The sequence below is a fragment of the Salminus brasiliensis genome, chromosome 22, assembly GCF_030463535.1.
Source record: "Salminus brasiliensis chromosome 22, fSalBra1.hap2, whole genome shotgun sequence".
Taxonomy (NCBI): domain Eukaryota; kingdom Metazoa; phylum Chordata; class Actinopteri; order Characiformes; family Bryconidae; genus Salminus; species Salminus brasiliensis.
The window spans coordinates 19,000,107-19,024,320 of NC_132899.1; the positions used below are offsets into that span (position 1 = coordinate 19,000,107).

General features: G+C 39.0%; 2 protein-coding genes across 3 annotated transcripts in view; one reads left to right on the forward strand and one right to left on the reverse strand.

Annotated features, from left to right (window-relative positions):
* ogfod3 (2-oxoglutarate and iron dependent oxygenase domain containing 3) overlaps positions 1-6,241 on the forward strand; it is a 133,863-nt gene extending 127,622 nt beyond the window's left edge. Inside the window, exon 9 of the mRNA XM_072666806.1 lies at positions 6,175-6,241. Within this exon, the coding sequence (XP_072522907.1) occupies positions 6,175-6,221 (47 nt within the window). The 3' untranslated portion in view covers positions 6,222-6,241. The remainder of the gene's footprint in view (positions 1-6,174) is intronic.
* The window catches only part of LOC140543674 (urotensin-2 receptor), a 137,476-nt gene that overhangs the window by 84,563 nt on the left and 28,699 nt on the right, over positions 1-24,214 (reverse strand). Inside the window, exon 3 of one of the 2 annotated variants that reach the window (XM_072666802.1) lies at positions 15,903-18,162. The exons of the other annotated variant lie outside the window; for it this stretch is intronic. The gene's annotated coding sequence lies outside the window, so the exon portion shown is untranslated. Of the gene's footprint in view, positions 1-15,902; positions 18,163-24,214 lie in introns of those variants that run through there. 2 annotated transcript variants of the gene reach the window in all.

The window sequence follows — 24,214 nt, forward strand, 5'->3', positions numbered from 1 at the left end:
AAAGTCAAGCGAATGACCAAAGAGGAGGGATTTCAGGCACATTTAGTAGACTTTTAATCGAACTTAGCATGTCGCTATATTCGCAACTATGGTGGACATGTTTTTTCCCCACTTTTTCAGAGCGTTACTTCACCACTCAGTGAGCTTTTGCACATTTTTTATCCATAAAGAGGACCAATATTTTTTGAGACTGCAAATTGGGCACACTCAAGGTCTAAACATTATAAATTACAGAATAAAAATAATTTGGAGATCTCTTGATCTCTGGGTTATTACCCTTGAACAGTATTTTGTTAATCCCACATTGAACATTGAGCTAAATTCTCACTCTGTCAGACAATGAGAGACATTATCATGGTACTCTGTATCCTTCTGTAAATCCCACAAAGGCTACCCAATGGTTCCAGGATGCACATTTCGAAATGATGGAAGGTAACAGATTTACCTTAATGTCAAAGTTGTTTACAGTAAAATCAAAAGCATGTTATAATTTAATTCATTTTAAGTGTTTAAAATTGGGGATTGTTGCTTCTAAACTTGGTCAATATCATGTTTGATATTTTACTGAGAGTTTTAAATATTTGATTTGAAATTGCTTGATTTTGTTAAAAGAATCATTTTGTTTTACTACAAAGAATGACCAACCTCTATGTTTTTCCTAGGCATCTTTAATTACAAAACACTGGAACACATGGAGAAAAGTAAAAAAAAAAAAAAACACACACAACATAATGGACAACTGGTCATAATCATTTAGAGTGTTTATCCTCACATAATTGTAGTGGCTGAAAGTGGTTCAAAGGGTCTTTTAAAAGATTACAATATGTACCAAGGATATATAATTGCTGTTGTGTTTTCTGAACAGCTTGCTGAAGATTGCAGTTGAATAACCTCCAAACAGGATTATGTGTTTAAAGATGACCGTGACAGAAGCTTAGCGCCTTTACAAAAAGTCATCAAAATAATTGTGAAATTTTTTTTTATTATTATTTTGGAATGTATAGAACCATGAAACCATTATTTTCTGTATAGCACCAAATGGGTTTGAGAGTCAAAGAAGCCTTGTTTAGAACTATATAGAAACTGTTTAAATTTCACAATGGATGGACCAATAGAAATGCTGGAAAAAAAATTGATTGAAGACTTTTTAAGGTGTAATTTTTGAAGATAAATAAATATTTTGGCAATTTTGAAATTCTGGCACTTTTAAATTCCCACGGTTTACAGGTTTTTAATTACATACAGCTCTGGAAAAAAATAGGAGACCACTCTACATTATCAGTTTCTCTGGTTCTACTATTTACAGGCAGTCATAACAAAAACCTTTGCATTGTATTTCATAAACCAACATTTCTCCTAAATTCCAAAAGAAAATATTGCAATTTAGAGCATTTATTTGCAGAAATGACAGCTGCTCAAATTTGGCTAAGAAATTATTATAATAATTATAATGCAAAGAAGTTATTATTCACATTTAAACAACACTAATATTTGAACTTTGAAAGCATTCAAAAATCACAATAGTGAAATAACCTTGACTGCCAATCACAGTGTTCATGTCTTGGCAGGCTCTCCACTAGTCTTTCACGCTGCTGTTGGGTGACTTTATGCCATTCATAGTTTGCAAATTGAGGGAATTTGTTTGATGAAAGGCCTGGAATAAAATGGCTGCCATAAACGTAGTGATGTGATGTGGAAGTAACATGGAAATTTAAGAAAAATAAAAGTGGTCTCAATTTTTCAGAGCTGTATGGTCACTTAAGTGTTTATGTACATTCAATCAAAATAAACCAGTTTCTTGTGACACTCAGTACTAATGCTAAAGTTTTCTATTCCATTCTATAGAACACAGTCAATTATTCATCACACACACACACAATCACACAGGAAAGGATTTTCGATAGCTGGCAGTGATTGCTGTGTACTTCATTTTTGAATTCAAGAAATTGGAGATCAATATAAAGCTGAACATGGGTGCTGTCTTGAAGGTTCTTTGACTTACTTATATTTTTAGAGTGCGCACAGTATGATCACTCAGCCTTTATTCCAGGTTCCTGATTGCTCGGAGGGCTCGACTCAGCTTGGCGTCTGCAGTCAGCTTTTAGCGCAGAGTTAAGCTCACTTCACAATATTAAAACTGCATTTCTCCATTTATCCAGTCTTTTGCCTATGTAAAAAATGAACCAGCTCTTGTTCTGAGGATTTTAAACACCAATTTTTCACTGTTATTATGTGTTGAAAGAAGCTTTCAGAATGCTGAAAATACTTCATTAGCACATGTTCTGTATGACGGAAAGTCCTTTTGCAACTTGGCATAACCCCTGACAGAAGAGAAAAAGCATGCCCTTTCATGCCTGTTCAGAAATGTCGAATGAGAATTAGCTGCCTGTGCTTTGGACTTGCCTCATTACTTAAACTCCAGGAAAGTGGCATCAATGTCTTATTATGAATAAATGTTTTTCAAAATTGTTGATTTGATCAACTGCCATCATTCATCAGGCTAATTTAAGACCTCAAAGTAAAAAGATATTACATCTCCAAAATGTTGCCTAATCACCAGAAAAATGATGTTTTTCCGTTTTAAATTAATTCAGCTTGGCTTACCTTGGTAACCTTTTTAGAACGGAATTGCCAGCATAAGTAGATTATTTCATTTTGCAGATTTAATTGTAGAATTCAAATGAAAAATAATACGTTTCTCAGAAAGTGTCTGGGCAAGGTTAAGTATTACAGGTCTATTGTTAATTGCATTAGGAAAGTTATGATTTTTTTATTTATTAACAAAAGGCACCTTGTGCTAATGAGCAAGATGCTTATTCACAGGGAGATCTGAAGAACACCTGTTGAAGACTTCTCACAGCCCATTCATCTTTTATCCACTTCTTCCTGGCCAGGTTCAGAGAGAAACTGGAGCTTACCAAAAGTCACTGGGCACAAGGGAGAAATATCTCCTGGACAGGACACTAACAATCACAGGGTACCACACATATCCATATCTAGAGGCAGTGTAACTTCCATGCATGTTTTTGGGAGGTGGGAGGAAATCAGAGCACCTAGAGAAAATCTACGCCAACGCACCAAAAGTCTCACAGGTAAAGACTAGACTGAGAATAGAACCCACAACCCCAGGCCCCTGGAGCTGTGTGGCATGCACACACTACCTACTCTGCCACCTTCCTGCCCATCGACTTACTGTGTTATATATGAAGCAACAGCTCCATTCCCTATATATAAATGCCTTGTCCTAGTTTTTAAACTGAGCAAGTGCATGAGGAATGTCTTCCTAATAGTAAATCTATCAGTGACCCATCTTGCGGAGCAGTGGGAGGCAACAAAGGGAATCGTTCATTGCTATAATTTCTCATAAAGCAGCACTCGTTCAAGGCTTGGCACATTGTGTTGCCTCTTGTGTGGAGGCCCAGCTGGACCCTGCTGCTGAGTCATACTCTCACACTTCCCAGTAACATAGGGTTTAGTGGCGTCTGATGAGTTCTGCTTTGAGGAAGCACAGAGCATGTCTTTCATTTGTTTGTGCCATGGGGAGAATATCTAACCTAGGCTTTGTTTTGGTGCGCAGTGACACTGTATGTAATGTTGACAGTTTGACAGTTTTAAACCTTCCTGTTTGAATGCAGTTTCATTTTTGCATCACATGAATATAAACACTTGGCTCTACTTAACCATATCCGATTACAAAGAACAGCAGATCAAAAAACATCAGCATTCCCAAAACACTCTGAAACTGGGATGAAAGGAACAGATACTTTGTGTGTGATTACTGCCTCACTATAGGTCCCACCATTAATAAAGGCCTATCAACTTATCCTCTGAAAGACGTTTCCCTTAACCCTTGGACTTCTGAAGTGTAGCCGAATTCATCAGTGTTAAGTTTCTTAGTTTCTTTAGATGTCAAACAATTTACATTTACATTTAAGGCATTTAGCAGACGCTCTTATCCAGAGCGACTTATAAAAGTGCTTTGCTATTTACCCAAGAATAACCTCAGCTAGTTTGAATAGGCTAAAAATTCAATGATACCTCTAAGTTAAGACACTACTAAACACAAGTCCATAAGGTGAACACTCTACTATGCGCCCAAGTATTCTCTGAAGAGGTGGGTCTTCAGTCTGCATTTGAAGACAGCGAGCGATTCTGCAGATCGGACACCCAGGGGAAGCTCGTTCCCCCACTTTGGCGCCAGGACAGAAAAAAGCCTGGACACTTGTCTTCTGTAGATTTTGAGGGATGGCGGGTCGAGCCGAGACGTACTTGAAGCTCGAAGGGCTCTTGGTGTGACCACTGCCATCAAGTATGGAGGGGCTGGATCGTTCTTGGCCTTGTAGGCCAGCGTCAAGGTTTTGAATCTGATGTGGGCAGCTACAGGAAGCCAGTGAATAAGCAATGCCAAAACATGACAATTTATGGATACAAACAAGTTATGATTAGTGCAATGAACACATGCACATACTTAAGGAGTTGCTTATGTATAATTGTGTGCTTTCGCATTTTATTGCTTATGCTATGGAGTATTTGGTACAGGCAGGACACCTGACTCGAAGGCTGCCAGATTTCATGCCAAAATTGAAAATGCAGTGGTGAGATACAGTTTTATAAAGTTTCAGCTTCTGGTGGGCAGCTTTTCAGCAAAGTTGAAGATTTTCCTTGGTTCTTGCTAACTCTCAAAAGTAACTCATAAATGTAAAATATGATAATGATCTGGACTACAGTGTCAGCTGCAGTGGCAGTTATGGCATATCCACAATAAGAACTGCTAAGCTAACTTTGTGACACATTGCTGCCAACAGTGTAGCAAACTCTAATGTGATTGGTGATGCAGTAACAGTGTGCTGGATATAGTAAATAAAAGACCTTATAATTCATGACCCGTATTGCTGGTCAGTCACATAATGTGCAAACCACAACCACCAAAAGATTCCTGAAAGTCATGTAGTGTGAACCTGCCATTTCACTGTTCTGGTGTCCACAAAATGATAACAGAGCAATTGTATGGACACATGGGTGGGTATTTTAAATGTAGCGCCTTAACCAATAGATGCAGGTCCTTTTCTTTGGAAAGTGGCGGAGATAAGTAAGTTAGTCCAATATTTTTGTGTTGTGTTCATAACAATGCTATTCAAGTGAAATTCACCTCTTCAACTAAGCATATTACACTACTCACTGTGTGTTTAATAATCATAACTGTGTTTGTATTCAACAGATCCACGGTTACACTGGACGTTCTAACACAAAGTAAAGATGGCCCCTCCATTGATGTAATGGAAAATTATATATATATATATATATATATATATATATATATATATATATATATATATATATATTGATCTATATAAAGCTGTTAACCCTGAAACATGCTCCTAATATTAGGGGGGTTAGGTTCTTACACTGCAGTGGCATGCAAATGTTTGAGCACCCCTGGTCAAAATTTGCTAAGCAAGTAAAATTAACTTTCTGTTTTTTGAGAAAACAATGACATTTAATATTTTAAGCAAAATGTATTTCCTTTATTTAGTTTCAAAATAACAATATAAGGGGAAAAAGCCCTGAACTTTGAGCACCCTTAGTAACAACCTCCATTCATTACCTATTCATTGCAAAAGGCTTCTAGTCTAGGACCATCCTGCAAAATCCACAGTCCATTGTGGTTTTGAGGTGTTTAGGTTCATTACCCTTCTGTAGAAGCCATTATCGTCTTAACAAGTGTGATGCTTGCTTCAAGAATTTGTTGGCATTTAATTGAATTCATTTTTTCCTCAAACAGTGACTCTCCTCCGTGCCACTTGTTGCAACACAAGCCCAAAGCATGACTGATCAACTCCCAGACTTTTGTCTTGGAACATATCATTGCTCAAGGCAGCCAAAAGGTTCTATTTTAATATCAGCAGTCCACAAGATTTGTTTCTAACATGCCTCAGGCTGGTGGAAACGCTGTATGCTAAATTGTGGGTAAGGGATGCAGAAAATGATATTTTGATGACTGCACCACCATTCCAGAGTTTTAGCTTGCCTTTAGAGCAACCATATGAGCAGTTATCTTGGTCTTCCAGTCCTCACCATGACCTTCACCCTTACTGCTAACTAACATTTCTTACATTAGAAACTCGGAAAATAGCTACCTGAAAACATTTTAATATTTTCTTACACTGGTGCCAGGAAAACAACCTTCCTCTAAACGTCAACAAGACCAAGGAGGCTGGTAGTGGACTTCAGGAAACACTAGTGCACACCCCTATCTCCATCAATGGGACCACTGCGGAGAGGGTCAGCAGCTTCCAGTTTCTTGGTGTTCACATTACAGAGGAACTTGGACAGAACGCACCACACAGGTGGCGAAGAAGGCACAACAGCGCCTCTTCTACCTCAGATGGCTGAGGAGGTTTGGAGTGAACCTGCACATACTCAGGACATTCTACACCTGCACTGTGGAGAGTATTCTGACGGGCTGTATCACCACCTGGTACAGGAACTGCACCGCTCGAGCGGAAAGCTCTGCAGGGGGTGGTGCTTCCAAACCTTCCAGATTTATACACCAGCCGCTGGCTGAGGAAGGCAAGGAGGATTATTAAGGACTCCACCCACTCAAACCACTGCATGTTCTCACAGCTGCCCAGCGGCAGAAGGTACAGAAGCTTGAAGACCAGAACCAGTCGGTTCAGAGACAGCTTTTACTCTCAAGCAATTGAGCTGCTGAACAAACAATAGCGCAGTGTACCTGTCCACAGTCCACAAGCCAGCTCACCTGTATCATCACACCTCCACCCCATACGAACACACCCTTCACTTACCACTGCAACTCCTATGCTCTTATGACTGCACCCACAAAGACTTCTCCCCACCCACACCTAAATTCACACCCATCCAGTGTCTTTTGTAAATAATGTACGTTCAGATTATATCAAACCTGTACATTTAAATGCACAGTGTAAGTTAATGTGTAAATATTCATATTCATAGTATTTCTATTTAGTTTTTTCCAACTCCTTCACACCTGTGTAATGTGACGTGACAATAAAATTGGACTGTGGAATATGTTAATAATGTTAATTGAACCATTAATACAGTTTAAATCAAACATGTAACCTGTACTTCTAAAAACATTACTTCCAAACAATAACAATGCAAACCCAATATGCACCGCAGTGTGAATCTGAAACACAATGTGAGTAGAAACCTCCAAAGGTTTTTTTTTTTTTTTTTTTTTTTTTTTGCATGGACATTACTCAATTTCAGATGGCTTTTTTGGAAAAGCCTGATTCCGCGGCAAGCCTGCTAATTAGCTGTAGTTCAAATGCTGCTAATACTCGATTCTTACAGGCACTTCACACAGTGACCGAGTAATAGCACATCACAGAGGTCACACAGCTGCATACAAAGCAGAGTGAAAATGGGAGGAATACGTAAAAGTGTGTGACGGCAGTGTTTAGCATTCATTTCTCATAATTTGTGAGGTTAGCCAGTCACACTTCATTTAAATGATTCTCTTCCTCTCAGCGTTAGCACAGCTGTCATGTTGATTAAGCTGTTCCCATGATTTAGATATTAAGGTGACATTCTTGTCATAAGAACGTGCTTCATGGCAGGACACATTTGCATGTGCACACTCTCTCGTCCGCACACTTGGACACACATTAGCGGTAGTGACATAATTTTGCAAGGAGAAACCCAAACGGTAGGAGCCTATAATTACGTGACTTTATAGGAAATGTGAGGGAAGCAAAGTCTTTAAATGGAAACAGACTGAAAAGCAATAATCAATTAACTTGTGTTAACTTGTTTATTGATTTAGCGGCAGCTTTAACAAGCTGTGATTGGCGGCAGCATTCATTCCGAATCGTTACCACAGCTGCTTGGTAATCCTGTGGCCATGTCTGGAAGACGTTCTACTGGTCAGGACTGATTTAGGTGGAAAATCTTAGAAGCATCACAGAGAAAATCCTCAGCTGGAAATGCACAACCAGTCAAGCAATCCGTTTGCCCCACTGGGCAAAATGTAGACCCTTATTAGCAGAAGAGGAAGTCTATTAAGCCTTATTGGATCTCCTGTGAGAGACTTTCTGGGAACTTAAGGATTTCTCCTAAAAATCATTACTGCATTATGTTGCTAATTTCACCAAAGAAAAACTCAAATGGGAAATCAATTAGGTGGTTTCCAAAAGAGGCATTTTATATACTGTCACACAAGAACATTAAAGATGAAGAAAAAAAGCCAACTTGCATAATAATCACAAAATCAATGTCATAATTATACAAGTAATCACTTCAACCCTGTTGAAACAGGGGTATCCTAGTCTCACGTGGAATTTATGCACTAAATGACCATTTCAGGATTTGTACAACGTCTACGAAATATAGATCAACCCTTGTACATGTAGTCGCTGTCCAATAAAAACATGCATCTCTGAAATTGTGACTTTAGAGGAGAAGACAAAAATCTTCTCAACTCTAAATGTTTGATGAAGTTTGTGTGAAATAAAAGTTTACTCTAAGCAAGTTAGAGCATGTCTATTGGTCTATTCATTCAGAATTACTGACAGCGTACAGAGCAGCTACAAGGTTCAACCCATGAAGAAAACGTAAAACAACAACAAAAAAATTATTGGACAGGAGCGATATGCATGAAGTACCATTGCAACCCAGACATGCATAAGCCAAACAACTTGAACAGAGAATGTTACGAAGCAACCAGTGAAATTTTATTACCTGAACATGCACCTTAACCTAAACTAGAGACAATACAAGACAAGAGAAGAGAGGGTGAAGGGCCTTGCTGAAGGGCCCATCAGTGGCAGCTTGCCGAGCCCAGGTATCAAACCCACAACAGTGTCATCAATAGCCCGAAGCTCTAACCGCTGAGCCACCAGTGCCACATGAGAGCTTACCCTCACCCTAAACCTGATCATAAGATCAGAAACTCTTTCCATTAATGACTTTTCTTAGAAGCTCCGTAATGAAAAAAATAGCATGAATGAAGCTGTAAAGTTTACAGTGCATTTGACAAAAGAGCACCACCAGTGGACGGGAGCTCCTTTTGTAGTTAGTTTTAGTCATATATGGACACATTTCATGAGATCATGGGATTGGAGGTTGGAACTGGGATTCCTTTTTGTTGACTGAATGAACAGTTGATTCAGAGAGTTGGTTGTCAAATGAATGAATCAATGGGTTAAATTCCTTTGAAGTGAAGAAAGAATTACTTCCATACCTCTAAAAGTATTTGCACATGAACCGAGAGAACATTCTGAAATTTGTGGATGACTAAACTAGGACTCTAATTAGGCAGAACAGATTATGCATTATTAAAATCCGTCCCTTGCAAGCCCACATTAATGGTAAATAGCGAATGTCATTTGCAAATTTCTGCAAACACCAATTTGAATACGGAGCCATTTGCAAGCTGCCACTTGAAAAGTCTTCTTGAAGGATTTTCTGGAACATCTCCACAGGTGATGACAGGCTTGGAGTTTTGTTTCAATTCAATTCATAAAAGCTGCCACTTTGACACTGGGGGAGCAAGATGATGGCAGGATTTGAAAGCCAGGCATGGCATATGATGCTGTGGTAAGCCGAAACATGAGCCGCCCCTTATGCCAGTCTTAATTCCAAACAGATTTCCTGATGAGCTCATGCATTTTATAGGCTTAAATCATCTTTCACGTGGGACTATAAAATGACATCCTTGCTACAGTAAGTATTCTGATTCAGCTGGGCCTGAAAAAGCTGGGCCTGCTGCATCGCTTTGGCATATTATTGTAGGTCAATTGTAATATTGAATCCCTATGCTGTCTTTGATTTTGAGTAGAAGAGTTAAACACTGGTGTTTACAACAATCTGAACAGTGAAAATGACTCAGGTCACAAACTGAAAAATAAAAGATTTTCACTCCGCATTGTGTTTGATGGTTGACTAGAAATGGACAACCAGTATTTCCATTACGCTATGAGCACCCACTTAAACGAAACATTTAAGATATTTCTTTCTACTAGGGATGCACTGAGCCTACTTTTTCTATTTTAATATCAACACATAAACATTGCACATCAGCCAATAGCCGATACCCATACTACTGTTGAATTAATAAACCTCACCATGTAGAAGAGACTTAAGGCAGCAGGATAAACCCTTCTCAGTTTTCCTTATATGGAAGATCAACTGTAGCAATGACATCATTACCCCATCTCCCTCACTCTCAGCTGCCCTCCATTACTGAATGTCTGTAGGTTATTCTGATCCTGAGTTATGAAGCTATGAAGCCTAGAATATCGTTGATGCGGAAATCTGGTTCAGCGAATGGATCGGTCCTGTGGGTCGGCCTAATTGTTTGAAACCTGATCCAGCAAATTTTGTACCTGGACCAATATCAGGGTAGAAATGCCTCTTTTGGAAACCACCTAATCGAATTCCCATTTGAGGTTCATTTTTGCAAAATTAAACATTGCATATCAGGCGATAGCCGATACCACTGTTGAATTAATAAACCAATATCTATTCCTAGTATTAGATCGCTGTATCTCTAGTCCCTACATGCCAAAATTATGATGCAGTCTTGAATGAGCGCCAGATAAACAGCCTTTAGTCCAGGTTCTATTTGATTTACAAAATGCATAATAAAACTGCTTAACAATATACTTGTTTGCATTTCCCTTTGCCTTTTCTTGACAGTTGAGCAGAATCAGTCCCTTAAAATGTGTCCTTATACTAGACAAATGCAAATTCACAGGCATTTTATTCCAGCAATGATGAAAAAGTTGCTGCTGACTTATTAGGATGGTGTTGCAGTTGATCCAATCCAGTGAATGTGAAATACAGTAGATACTTTAAACCTGATCGTACATCATTTTCCAACTCTACAGCTCAACACCAACTTAGTATGCACAGCTTCAGTTGAGCATCATAGAGAAGTCTCTGAATTCCCCAGTGTGACCAATTAGACTCGTGATGCTGTGCCCACGATGCCCCTTTCTAATCATCTACCCACCCCCAAGCGACATAGAAGCCCAGCGGGAAGGAGATGCTAATACACACCACATGCTTCCATCCAAGAAGCACAGCTAATTCACCAGCCTCAGCGTGACTGAATTAGCACCATTCAAAGTAGAACGTCCAATAAATTGGTGTTCTTTGATGTCTGCAATCATCTGAGGTTGACAGTGTAGTAGTGAGCATCTCTTCAAACTCCTAATATTTATTAATGGTATTGTTTCACAATTGTGCAATACACAAAACAATGGTGCCATATCCACTGGCTTTGTGAGATTACCCATGCTCTGATTACCATGCATTTAGTTTGTCCATATTACAACATGTCAGTTCGTGTGCTTGATGCAACATGCTTTGTGACTTTTGAAATGCCTGTCCTCTGAGCTTTCTTGCGTACGCTGCATCTTAAATCACATAATGCTTCTGATGAAGTTAGTTTCAGTATGAAGTTGAATCCACTTGAGGAAAGGCGATTGTAGCCTTGCACTACCCCTGCTGGGAGAAGGCTGATAGCCAATCCTTCTCTTAACTGAATTCAGGAGATATCAGGAATATCAAGGTCTTCTTGTCCAGTCTACTGTGAAATGAACTCAACGTAGAGGCTGAAGCATGGTTTTTAGGGAAACTCAAACATCTAGAACTCACCCTCCTCAATCCCAACATTCAGCAATGCTGGGATACACTTCTATTGTGCTTGATTTTTTAAGGAGTTTTCATATTAAAATAGTTTACTATAGATATTGAGATTATTTAGGAACACAATAGTGACTTGGGCTGGGCGATATGGTAAAAAATAGTATATCACGATATTTAAAGCCTTTTTTCGCACACATGGAATTACAGACTAAACAAATCAGTGGCGACAGATTCTTATAAACCACTATTCAGATATTATCCCATACTGAAGAGAGTCATTTTTATGCAACATCTGCTGCTGTTCATCTAATTAAACCAGTCTAATTACACAGTTAGTAATGAAACCTGCAGCTGATCAGTGTTTATTAGCATTAACAGTATTCTCAATATGCTTAGAAAAGCATATTGTTATCACAATAACAAAATATATCACAAAATATCGTCATATTGCCCAGCTCTAGGGCAGACCTAATCAGATGTGTTTTATATATGATGTCCACACGTATCTGCCATTTTATCAAATACACCTACCATGAAACATGTGGTTGGTGTGGCACAACAGATAACACCACTACCTGCCACTAAGCTACCACACCATGTGGGAGACTGGGGTTCGATTCCCGGTCTGGGTGACTATGCTGTGCTACACCAATAAGAGTCCTTGGGCAAGACTCCTAACACTACATTGGCCCACCTCTGTAATACGAGTTACCTTGTAAGTCGCTCTGGATAAGAGCGTCTGCTAAATGCCATAAATGTAAATGTAATGTAAACAAATGCTGCTTTTAATTGACATGATTCAAGATTGTCAGGGGGTGAACGAATAAAACATGAGTTACATGAGCCCAATTCTGGCCACACAAGGTAAATTAAAAGATAGCAAAATTATTGTAATTTATTTTTTTAATGATTTTAATCATGTACCTTATTGGCACCATCAGGGGCGCTGCCAGGTATTTTGGAAACCATGAAAAAAAATATTACACTGGATCCTCCACCACCTAGACCCTGAAAATGAAACACATAATTCTAATAATTCTGCCATTCTTAACAAAATAATTGTTAAATTAAATAATTAAATAAATAATTAGTCAATTATTGACAGCAACAATAAAATAGACACACACCAAGTTAGCATGCTAATCTCCTGATGTAAACATAACAAAAGTAAACTGTAAACTCACTTATCTGAAGAATCAAAAGTAAGAGTTAGCTACTTTTGTTGTAATGAACTGAACTGTAAAGATTTTTAAAATAATAAAATGATCTACAATTATGCCAACTAACACAGTGCAGCTCACCTCCTTCTTCAGGCGAGATTAGGGCTGTGGAGATTAGGGGAAAGCTTGCTAGCTGTAGACAGAGCTGCAGTGCCTGAAGCTGCTCCTGCCTGACCTGGGACAGGGGCAACTCGTTCGATATGTAGCTATAGCTGCAAAACAGCTAAACATGCTTTCAAACACACGACTTTTTTTTTTTTTTTTTTTAAGATATTAGATATGTCATTTTTTTTCTTTTCATTCGTTTCTAGTAACCAGATTTCCCTTCTTCCTGCCTTCACCCCGAACCCGTAGCTACTCACCGCTCGCAGTTACGATTCACACCTGGGAGGACTGAACCACTTCAGGTAAACAGAAGGAGCGAGGCAAATCAGGCCATGCAGATACTGTGTGTGTGTACGTTTTGCCAAACAATAACATTAAAAGAAAACGTATTAGCTGTATAGATCAAATATTTTATGAATTATGAGTTTTAAAGTAATGTAATACTGAAATACAAAAAAGAATCGACTCCTCCCATACGGCGACCATGGGCACCATGTCTACGGTTCAGTTGGCATCGAGCTTAACTTCGCGGTGACACCGACAAGGTAAACGTCCCAGTAATGTGGATGTGACTCATATAGCTACTCTTACCAATGCAGCACCATGAACAAGAGGAGATGTACATTTTAATGACAGAAGGTCATTAAAGGGTTTTTTGAGGACCCAAGTGATAATAGTAAAACATTGCTTTTAATACCTTAACGGTGGTGGGGATTCTACGTAGGCAGTTTTTGAGACTAAATTCAAGTAGTTGTACATGCACGTTTTTGGGTAAAATGTATGTTTATTATGCCCTTATGTGCGCTTCTGGCATGTTAGCACATTTATCAAAGGAAAGGATTTGTGGTTAGTGACTCAACTGCATCGTTTGATTCATGAGTCAACTCCCGTGAGGCGTCCTGCCGGAGTTCACAATTAAGAAATCTTTTGTTTTTAACCAGGATGCTCCCAGTGTCGTCGTCGTCTTCTTCTTCTGCGTGTATTCCAGAAAGCTGGTTTAACAAACTCTAAACTTAAACATGAATATTTATTTTGTGGCTTCTGTCACTAGGAAAAGATTTGTGGTTAGTGACTCCGTCTGGTCTGTTCAATGACTCAACTGCATCGTTTAATTCATGAGTCAACTCCTGTGAGTCATTCTTTCTGAGTTCATAATTAAGAAATCTTTTGTTTTTAAATTAAACTCCAAACTTAACCTTGACTGATCTCGCGTGGCATATCCAGAGTTATCAGAGTTTAGATAATCAAGACCATTCAATTCTGAGTTACCTATAAAAAGACGTTCTCAGTGGGCCATCGATAAAATAGAGCGTCGTATTTTACACCCCATGAGCTAATACTAATAATATTAATAAAATAATTAAATGATAATATGCAGACTATGAGCATATATTCAGTAATGCTATTCCTCCACAGTGATTGATGGTGTTGCTTCACTGACTGAGCCTCCTGCAGTCGTAACTGATCTCAGTGACCCTAGTTCTTACCTGATGGGTTTGAATACCTTTCAATAAAACAAATAATCATTGTTACAGGATGAAAAAGAAACAGTCTCTGCTGTCTCAGAGAAAGATGACACTGGGAGGTCTACAGAGGTATGTACCATATGTTTGTTGAATACGACGCATGACATTTCATTTGACCTGCCATGATAACCATGACTGTTCTCCAACAGAATGTGACTTGTGTGTTTAACTTTTCTTTTTGGGGCCCCTGTAAGTCACAGGCCCTTAGCATCATGTAAAATACTGATGTAAAAGACTGATTTTGTTCCTAAATGGATTTGAGTTGAACAAAACTAGCTACATTGCTTGTTACTACAGAAAGTGTAATATTATATAAACAGCTGTTACACCCAGCAGAGGGTCTGCCAGGGATTATAGGACCCATGACCGTATCATACACTGGGCCCTACACCTCTGACAATTCTGCCAAATTAATCAATGAATGTTTAGGGCCTTAGCATCATCCTACTCTTCCCTTTCCTATACAATTCCCCTGACACCCAGTGATGCATTTTACAGGCAGTGGGACACACTGATTGGCTGGCCTGATATGGGGGACTGACAGCAAGGTTGGTTTGCAGTTACTTGGCTTCTTCTCCTTCATGCAGTTGCTTCTACCTGCCAGGTAGAGAGTGTTCGCTGTATAGTAGTAGCGTTTACTTGGTGTGTGTTTATCTATCTAGCTAGATTTGGTGAAAACTCTATACACTCTGGTTTATACTGATGGATATGAACTTCAGACCAGTTACTGAACTCCTATACAGGAATGGCAGTGGGTAGTGGGAGCCAATTTTCTTTGGGATTTGTCTTTATTTGATAGTTAGGGAGGTAGGTTATGTTTTTTTTTTTTTTTTTTGCTTTTTTCCTGTTTGTCTTGTAGCAAAGCTAGTTAGTAACCTGGGAATAATAATAATGGTTTGGTTGATTTTTAGACCATTACTGATGTTTCCTCTACTGAATTTAACGCATCTTGAGAATTTTGTGTTTAGCATCAATGAAGAAGCTGTGGGCTTCTTAGATGGGCTTTGACACAGTCTGTCTTTGTTGTCATATCTTTGAAATGGGAACTTTCAACAAGAAGGAAAATGATCTTAAATGTAGTGTATGTTTAACGTGACAATTTTGGAAATGGAGTTTTGAAAGGAGGAACACACTTGAAGCCCTTTATCCACGAAACGTCCTATAAATTCCCATCTCTGACTTCTGCAACCATAACAAGGTTTTTACACCACACCACCACCTCATGTCCTACGTTCAACACAGTCACACTCTCAGGGCCAGCTTATCAGAGAGGTGTCTGTTCTTCTGTCTCAAAGCCACCTGAACTGCCCTCCCACCTCCCACACCCTTTATATATATATATATATATATATATAATAGACTGTATATACACACACAGTCTTAGTCATCTCCCATATGTTGATGACATGGTCCAAACTCACAAAATATTTTTTTTATTATTGGCCATTCATCATAAATTTCCAAATTGCATTTTCAAATATCATTTACAATTGGTGTTTCATTAGACATTATGCAATTATAGCTACAGAGAGGCATTTAAAAATAATGGCATCACTGTACATCTACTGTAAGCACAAAGATGACAATAAGACGAATACAGATGTGCCTGTGTGGCCTGCGCAAAATGTATAGCTTTAATGAAAAAAAAAAACGTATTTACAGTCTGGGCGCTGAGCACTTAAGCGATTCCCTTTGGTCTAATAGGAAAAGCAGGCTTGTGCAGTTTGCACTCTGGACCCCCATCCATAATGTGTATCCATGAAAACGTTTTCATTAGAAATAAATTAACATGTTAAACAGCAGACCAGCGTGTGGCCTGTTTTAGTCATTTGGAGCACCTACAGTGAGGTGAGCTCCAATGAGGAAATGAATGCAGGCCTCGTTTTGCTTTATAGGAGACTCTGCCTGATTTACACACAAGAGGAAGAGAAATTCTCCATTCACATCCTGCAGCTGAAGAGCATCATGAGCTATGTGAGGAAAAATAAGTGTCTTAGAACTTTTTTTTTTTTACACTTCATGTGACAATGGTAGGCTGCTTGCTTTAGTGTAAACAATAAGTGTGTTAATAGTAATAACAACAAAATACCACAACATTTACAAACATAACAAATTCACTCACATTGACTGTTTTTTTCTTTTAGTAAATAATAATAATAATAATTAAAAAATCTTCATGAACCTTACAACTGAACACGTCTGTCCAAAATCAAGAAACCTTATTTTAATACATACACTAATCTAAAGCGTCTTCGTCTACTCATTAATGATGTATGTCCACTAAAGCAGGGCTGCTGGTCTGAGTTGGCTTAGTTTTTGCCTCAACGCTGATGTTTAAGTCGATGTTTTATCTGGACCCACTTTAAGAAAAGTTGCAGAAAAGTGAGCAGCCCTCACCACGTCCTTCTCTGAAGTGTACAGACTGAGATGTGAGCTGAATGCTGATCTCAGGTCAGTTCAGAGGTCAGTAGCACTCTCCGCTGCTGTCAGCCTCAGGCCTCTGGGAGGGTCAGGGCACAATGAAGGAGGAGAGCAACACAGTCACTCTAGTCTCTCTGCAGTCTGCAGCTGTTTGATGTCTTGGTGCGTAGCAGTATTCAAAGCTTTAGAAATGAACCTGGGTTCAGTAATTGTCTCCTGCCGTTTAACAGAAAAGCTTTCATCACTTTGTTACTCAGCAGTGAGGTGGAGATAACAGACAAATATAATGAAATGATACTTCGGTATTTTTTTCTGGCTGCTAAATGCATGTTGGGGGTCCTGCACAACTGGAATATGGATATTTAGGATTTGATTTTAGATATTTAGGATATAATTTCTCTCCCAGTCATCCCCTGCGATGCCAAATTTATTCCACATTTTCTGCAGTCATGTTTAAAAAGGGTGGAGATTGATGCTGTTGGAATTATTGTAAGGAAATTAGTCATTAAAATAAATCACTTGGAATCAAGAGACTGGTTAAAGCCGTCTTTTGTGAGGTGTTAGCCACACTTTAAAACTTTGCCTTGCAGCTCAGAGTTTGACGGACAGATTGAAAGAAAAGGAAACCATTAAGTCCTTCTTGCTCCGTTCTCAGCATTTACACTGCTTATTATATGCTGGATTAGAGCCGAAGGAATTGGATGTATTAGTCAGTGAGTGGCATTCATGAGACTGAATGGTGCCACTGACAGTTCTTCGAGCAAGGCCACAGAAGAACCACTTTTGAAGCATGTTTGAAGAAGATATGGTATTTGTGTGTGTTTTTTTGTGTGTGGGTATTTTAGGGAGTTAAGGAACCTTCAGCATAAAGGTTCAACACCAATTTACGGGTTTTTCCCAATAATCGTTACATGTTTTGAAGGTTTCCTGAATGCTCACATATCTAATTTCCATAAAATGTTTTCTAAAGAATCATTTGCTAAAAGTTTTAGAGAAGCAAAGTGTTTCCTCTATGGTATTGTGCGATGAAGTCTTTATGGCACCTTATTTTAAGAGTGTAGCTTCTAGGTTTAAAGTTCTAAAGATGTGATGGTTCATCTGAAGTTGGGCAAAGATCTCCTGCCATAACGTCTGTTCCTCCTCTTGGCTATTCTCCTCCTCTCCCTCTGTCCTTTCTTGCTCACTTTCCTGAGGAAAGGGATGCCAATCATCTTGGCCGGCTCCAGGCTCTTCCTGCTGTAGCCACTCTTCCTCCCCTGTAGGAGCAGCAAAAGCAAGTCTTCAGTTAATACCATTTGCTGTGGACTTGGCAAATAGAACCTACTCTTGGAGCGTCTTTTCCTTCTAACCCAGACCACTCTCCCATATGGTTTTAGAGTGAGATCAGTGTGTGTGGAGCAGACTCCTACCTCAGTGTGGAACTGATTAAGCCATGCACAGTGGCCAAAACTTTATCTGTCTTGCCTTTTGCGGTATTACCTATTACGGTAGTGCCCAGTTCCTAGAATGCAATGTCTACAGGCAATGATGCCATGAAAAACTGTTGATTTATAGATTCTGGGCCATTCCTCGGTTTGCAGAAGTAGCATTTACATAATGCAAAGCGGCAACATTTTGTGCTACTTCCCAATCTATGACCGCATCAGGAATACTGTCAGTACCACAGTCAACAATTTACTTCAGGCACACTGACAAAGACTAAAACCAAATGAGTTTACTTTTATACTGCTTCCATTCATTGCATACATTGTTCTGTGAGCTATTAAGCGTCTGTGGATTTTGCTCTTGGTTGCTGTGGAGATTTCCCTTCAGACAGAACTAACTTAATTACAGATGTAAAACTCTGTGGTAGACAATGATACTGGAAAAAAACAGCCCAAAAACAATAAAATGGGCATTTTGATGTGCTAGGCAAGGCCTTCTGAACTGACCCACGGATTGCAGTCGCGTGCCTGCTGCGAACATTCTGTTCTCCTGAAACAACCTGACAACACTCTGGCATCACACACTCTGGTGATATCAACACTGCCTGTGTGCCATTGATCAGCATACTTGTACTACTGGCCTCAGAGGTGTTGACACATGGTGATGGATGAACTTACTGTGTTATAATAAGCATGACAAGATTCAGTATCTGCTTCTGCTAGGTGGCTGGCTGAGACTGATATAGGGTTTATAAAGTGTGTGAACTCTTTATAAAAGAGTAAGTAATGGAGCAGTCATTCCTGCTTACAGCTGGCTGCATGCAGCCAAGATCAAAATGATGTATTCCGTTGGTACTATTGTAGATTATTCAAATGATTAATGTTAGACAATGTTGTAAAATTGCTTTAACCTTACTTAAAAATAATCTGAAGGTTATGTAAGTCATTAGTTAGCTTAATTAATTCAAGAAATCTGTGTTGCTAATTGAAATTCACATTACAGATAACACAGTAATGAAATAATAATAATGACAGAACAGGCCGAGGCAGATATGTTGGGGGAAGCTCATGACTGAGGTGCCCTTGAGCAAGGTACATATGATTGTAATCTGATAATTCAGTCAAATTTGAAACATGATGATCATTTAACTAATAAATTTACCTCTATGGCATTTGGAGAAATGTTCTTAGATGGTTTGCACTTTAATCATGGGATATATATTTTAATATAGGCAGGTAATTCTGCTATCTACCCAGTCTGCTGTGTATTATTCAACATATATTATGCTAATCCAGCTGTAAACTATGTTCTACAAAGAAAGTAAATGGCAGATATTTGAATATCAAAACAGGGTGTTTGACAAACAAAACTGAAATGTAAGGCACACATCAGAAATAACCATTCAGTTCACATGATACGACAGGCATGGAAAACAAAAAAACATCATAAGCTAAATGGTTAAGCTGTCATGAATGAGATCAGCAAGGTGACATTCACACAGCAGCCCACCGTGCATACAATCCCACTGTTCACAGATTAGCCTTTAAATAGCTCTCCGACTGGTGCAGAATTGAAATAGCACACAAGCCCCCTTTAACTAGATAATCTTTGTTTCTATGTGAGGCACGCCTTTTAAATCCTGTATGTCCATTGTGATTTGGAAAAACAGAATTTGTTTAAATAAAAAATGGAAGTCATTTTTCCATTCATGTCAAATTCACTAGAATTCCAACTCTCTGCACCAATTATAGCATGCTCGGAGGGTTCACCAAAAAGACTAAACATTTCCGTTTTATTCCAGAAGGAAATCTGATATGGCCTTATGCACATATCAAGAAGTATTAAATACATTTCTATTGTATATTTAGGAATATCATACATATTGGACACATGAAACGCATAATATATGGATCAAACATCTTTGATCAGTGTGAAAAAGGGTTTACCCCCTCCAGATTTATTTTATTATTATTAATAAAAAGTCCATTCTACAGTAAGAAAGATCGTACACCAGTACAATATTCAAGACAGATGCCAACCTTCTTAGGAGTGGACATCCCAGCAAATTCACCTCAAAAATCAGCCCATATGTAATGGCCCAATGGAAAAGACACCTGGGAATACTTCTAGACAGGTTCAAGAAAGTCATAGCTTAGCCATTAGGCTTGTAATGGTCTTATAGGGTGCCAATCAGGAAGTGATGTGATGTCACTTCCAGTTCTTTTGGCAGGAAAAAAAAACAACAACCCATAAATCACGCCAAAAAATTATGAACCAACACCTTATGCCAACAAGCACAGTAGTGGGCTGAAACTGATCGCCATGCAGAAACGTTCTTACTGCTAAAGGTGGTTCTACTAGCTGTTGATTCATGAGGTGTACTTCAAATGATCTTGTGGAATCTGTTGTGGTATTTGTCTAAGGTTGTATTTACCTAATTGCAAGACATGTTAGTGATCAGATGTTTGTCTTAATGTAAGCCATTAAATACATGACTGTATATCACATTTCAGAAATTTCTCTATATCTCTGTATTGCCGTGCATCTGATTTCTGTTTGGGTTGTCATACTCTTCTGTCCACTCAGGTTGTTAGAAATTGCCAGAATGTCAATTAAAGGACTCAATTAACCCTTAGTCATTAGCAATTAGGCCCAAACAAATCAGATGGCCTGTGTTCATTATTAGAATTCTGGTGTTGATGCAGTTACTGACTCAGTGAGGGGGCCAAAGGCTCAGGGGCAATGAGGCAGAGCTGCAATCTTCTTGCTGTGATTAAGCAGAAATAGAGAGGAAATGTCACTGCAAGGTAAGAAAAGGAGGAGAACATCTGCAAAATTAGATTTTTAGTAAAGCACCAAAGCCCATCGTCTGGCATGTTAGCATCCCCAGCTTTGCTATAGTGGGGTGCTACCCTGAATCTTAAATAGGTCGCAATCAAAGTAGACACAAACCCTGAGTGCTGCTGTGATGGGAAAAAAAAAGTGAGCCTTAAAACTCGTGCAGTACATCAGGAGTTCTCGTTTCAGAACTGGTGTTCAGATCTGTAGCATTATTTGCTAGTTGTGCTGTAAAAGGGTTAAGGATTTTTAATTTCAGGACGTTCAAACTGATCTCTGTTAATTCCTCATGCCATAAAATGCCTTATTCAACAGCAGGAATTGCAGAAGACTATAGTTCTCTCAGTGGCTATTTTGTGCCAGGCATGTAATGGCATCAGTCGCAAAGATATTGCTGGAATGTCTTTGCTAGCATGAGTAGCAGGCATTTGAGTGCAGGACGTCCTGAACGTCGCCTCCTCACATCCATCTACAAAGTGCTGCAGGAAATAGCTCAATCAGTGAAGTGTGGTATTGAAATAAAGCCATTTATGCTTATCATGTAATTGCACTGCAAGGTTATTCTGGCTTATAGTTTAATACATATCTAATCTTTTTATTTCTATTTAGAGAATGTAAATGGTAGCTCACAGAGCTGGGTAAAGTGTCCCAAACCAATTTTATTATGAAGTGTCCTTGGGTACCTTGAATATACTATTGTTGTTGTTCTTCTTCTTCTTCTTATTATTATTATTAAAACACTACATTAGACTGAAAAAAGTTTCACGATTTTGTTCTCTCTTTCTTCCCACTTTCACTCTTGATCAGCTAAATAAGCTTGATCTTAACCCCTTATGCTCTGTGACCCTTATTACACCCTAATGATTATTAATTAGTAACTGCATGCAAGGCAATGCAAACTGGCATTATTTAGCTATATAAGTTATGTTTGCTTCTTTAGTTTACACTTCAATTAACTGAATAAGGCAAATGCAGCTAAAAAGTACAAAAGAGTCAACAAAATCATTTAAAGCAATAAACAATTTTATATTAGTATCAAAGATCCATGGTAAAAATAACTGACCAGTACATTATGTTTGATTTAAAGGAAAAACATAGGTCTGAAAAAAAAAACAACTTAGAATCTCTTACATTCTTATGTTTGGTTACTGAGTAACTAATAAAACTGCATCTTTATCCATAAACATATACAGTACACATCCAGCAGCAGATTTTGTATTTTTAGTTAAAAAACAAAACAAAAAAAACATGACCAATCACGCTACCAATGATGTCATATTGGCCCAGGGATTGCAATCCATGCCGCTTTGCCATCTGCAGTTGAAGTCCGTGAGAGCATAATTGGCCATGCTCTCTCCGGATGGGTAGATGGCCTTCTCTCCTTTCCTTACTCTTTAATGATGTTGGTTGGCGCATGCGTTTGTTAGTTTGTATGGCGAAGTTCAGGACCCTGAGCTTGCCGGCTGCCTGGCAATGCTGCATCGACAGCAGTTTGAGAAGAGGCAGTGGCTGGCATCGCCTGATTAGAAGAAGCACATGTTAAGTCCTTACACTCCTAGTGTTGGGAGCATTGCTAGTGCTAGGGGGAGTTATGAACAGGTGGATAAATTGGCAGTACCAACTTGAGAGAAAAAAAGGGAAAAAATATATATTTTTCTGCTTCTTCCTGGTCAGGACAGCAATGGAACTCGAGCCTATGTGGAATTATTAGGGGCAAGGCATGAATACACCCTGGACAGGGTGCCAAACCATCATAGGGTACCACAGACCTCCATTCCCTTACACATAAAGGCAATTTAGCAAAGCCAGTTCACCTACCATGTGTGTTTTGGGGATGTAGGAGGAAACCCATACATACACAAGAACACACCACTATGGCCACTATGCCGCCCAATAAAAGTTCATTAAAAAAGTAATTAGTAGCTAAATGTAATGGCTAAAATGCAACATTACCTTTCCTCAAAAATATACTTGAGTAGTTATGAACTGAAAATATAATACCCAAGTGTGGCTCTATGAGTGCCCTGGCTTGATCAGAGAAAGACTGATGACAGGCTTTGTCAATCAACAGGACTAAATGTGTGTTGCCTGTGTATTATGTCCTATTAAAATCCTGACAATCTCTTTATTATTCTTGATTGTGCAAGGTCATCTGGTCCCATTTCCCATCTTTTTCTTTTTTTTTATTTTATTTTATTTTAATTTTTAATTTATGGGGGCAGTGGTGGCTCAGCAGTTAGAGCACAAGCTGTTGAAGACAGGCTTGTGGGTTCAATACCCAAGCGCAGCAAGCAGCCACTGTTGGGTCCCTGAGCAAGGCTCTTAACCCACCACTGCACACTTGCAGGTGGGGGACTCCTGTGGCACTAGGGTGTAAAGGTGGCCTTAGAAAATGAACAACGGGGGTTGTGTGGGGGTCCGAGTCTGCTCAAGTCTACAAATCTATCTATATTTTATTTCATTTGAGTGCATGTTACTTAGTAAAAGTAAAAGTATTGACTATCCACTAGTGACCTTCAGGGAGCATACAGTGATTTTCAGGGTCAGTAGCTTGTGGCTGTTTTGCTCTCTTCTGTTTCCTGCAGATCCCATGGCTCCTTCTGCCAGCATGCCCCTGGAACACTGCCCATACTCCTCCATCTGAATGTCTGGAAGTGTGTTCATTCTACGGTTACCAGAGAAGATGATTTATTGAGGGGAATACAGTAATTATAGTGATGATTACGATGATGCTTTACGCACAGTCTAGCTATTCTCTGCTCTAAATAAAGCTATGTCTTTAGAGAGCTCTTGTTTGGGTTCATTATGTACTGGCAAGCTTTCTCCACACTCTCTAGTCACGCTCACTTCAGCGCATCCTACTCACTTTCTACCTGTGCGCCTCTCTCTTATCTGAATGCCGCAGGATGCTTCTCTTCTCAAGCCTGTAGTGGCTTTGAGCTGCTGAGCTGTACAGCGTGTCTTTCTACTGTATGTGCTGGCCTGTGTCAATGTGCAAGTGATTTTTGGTTCCAGACAATGAAGGCTAAACAGTATACTTCCAAA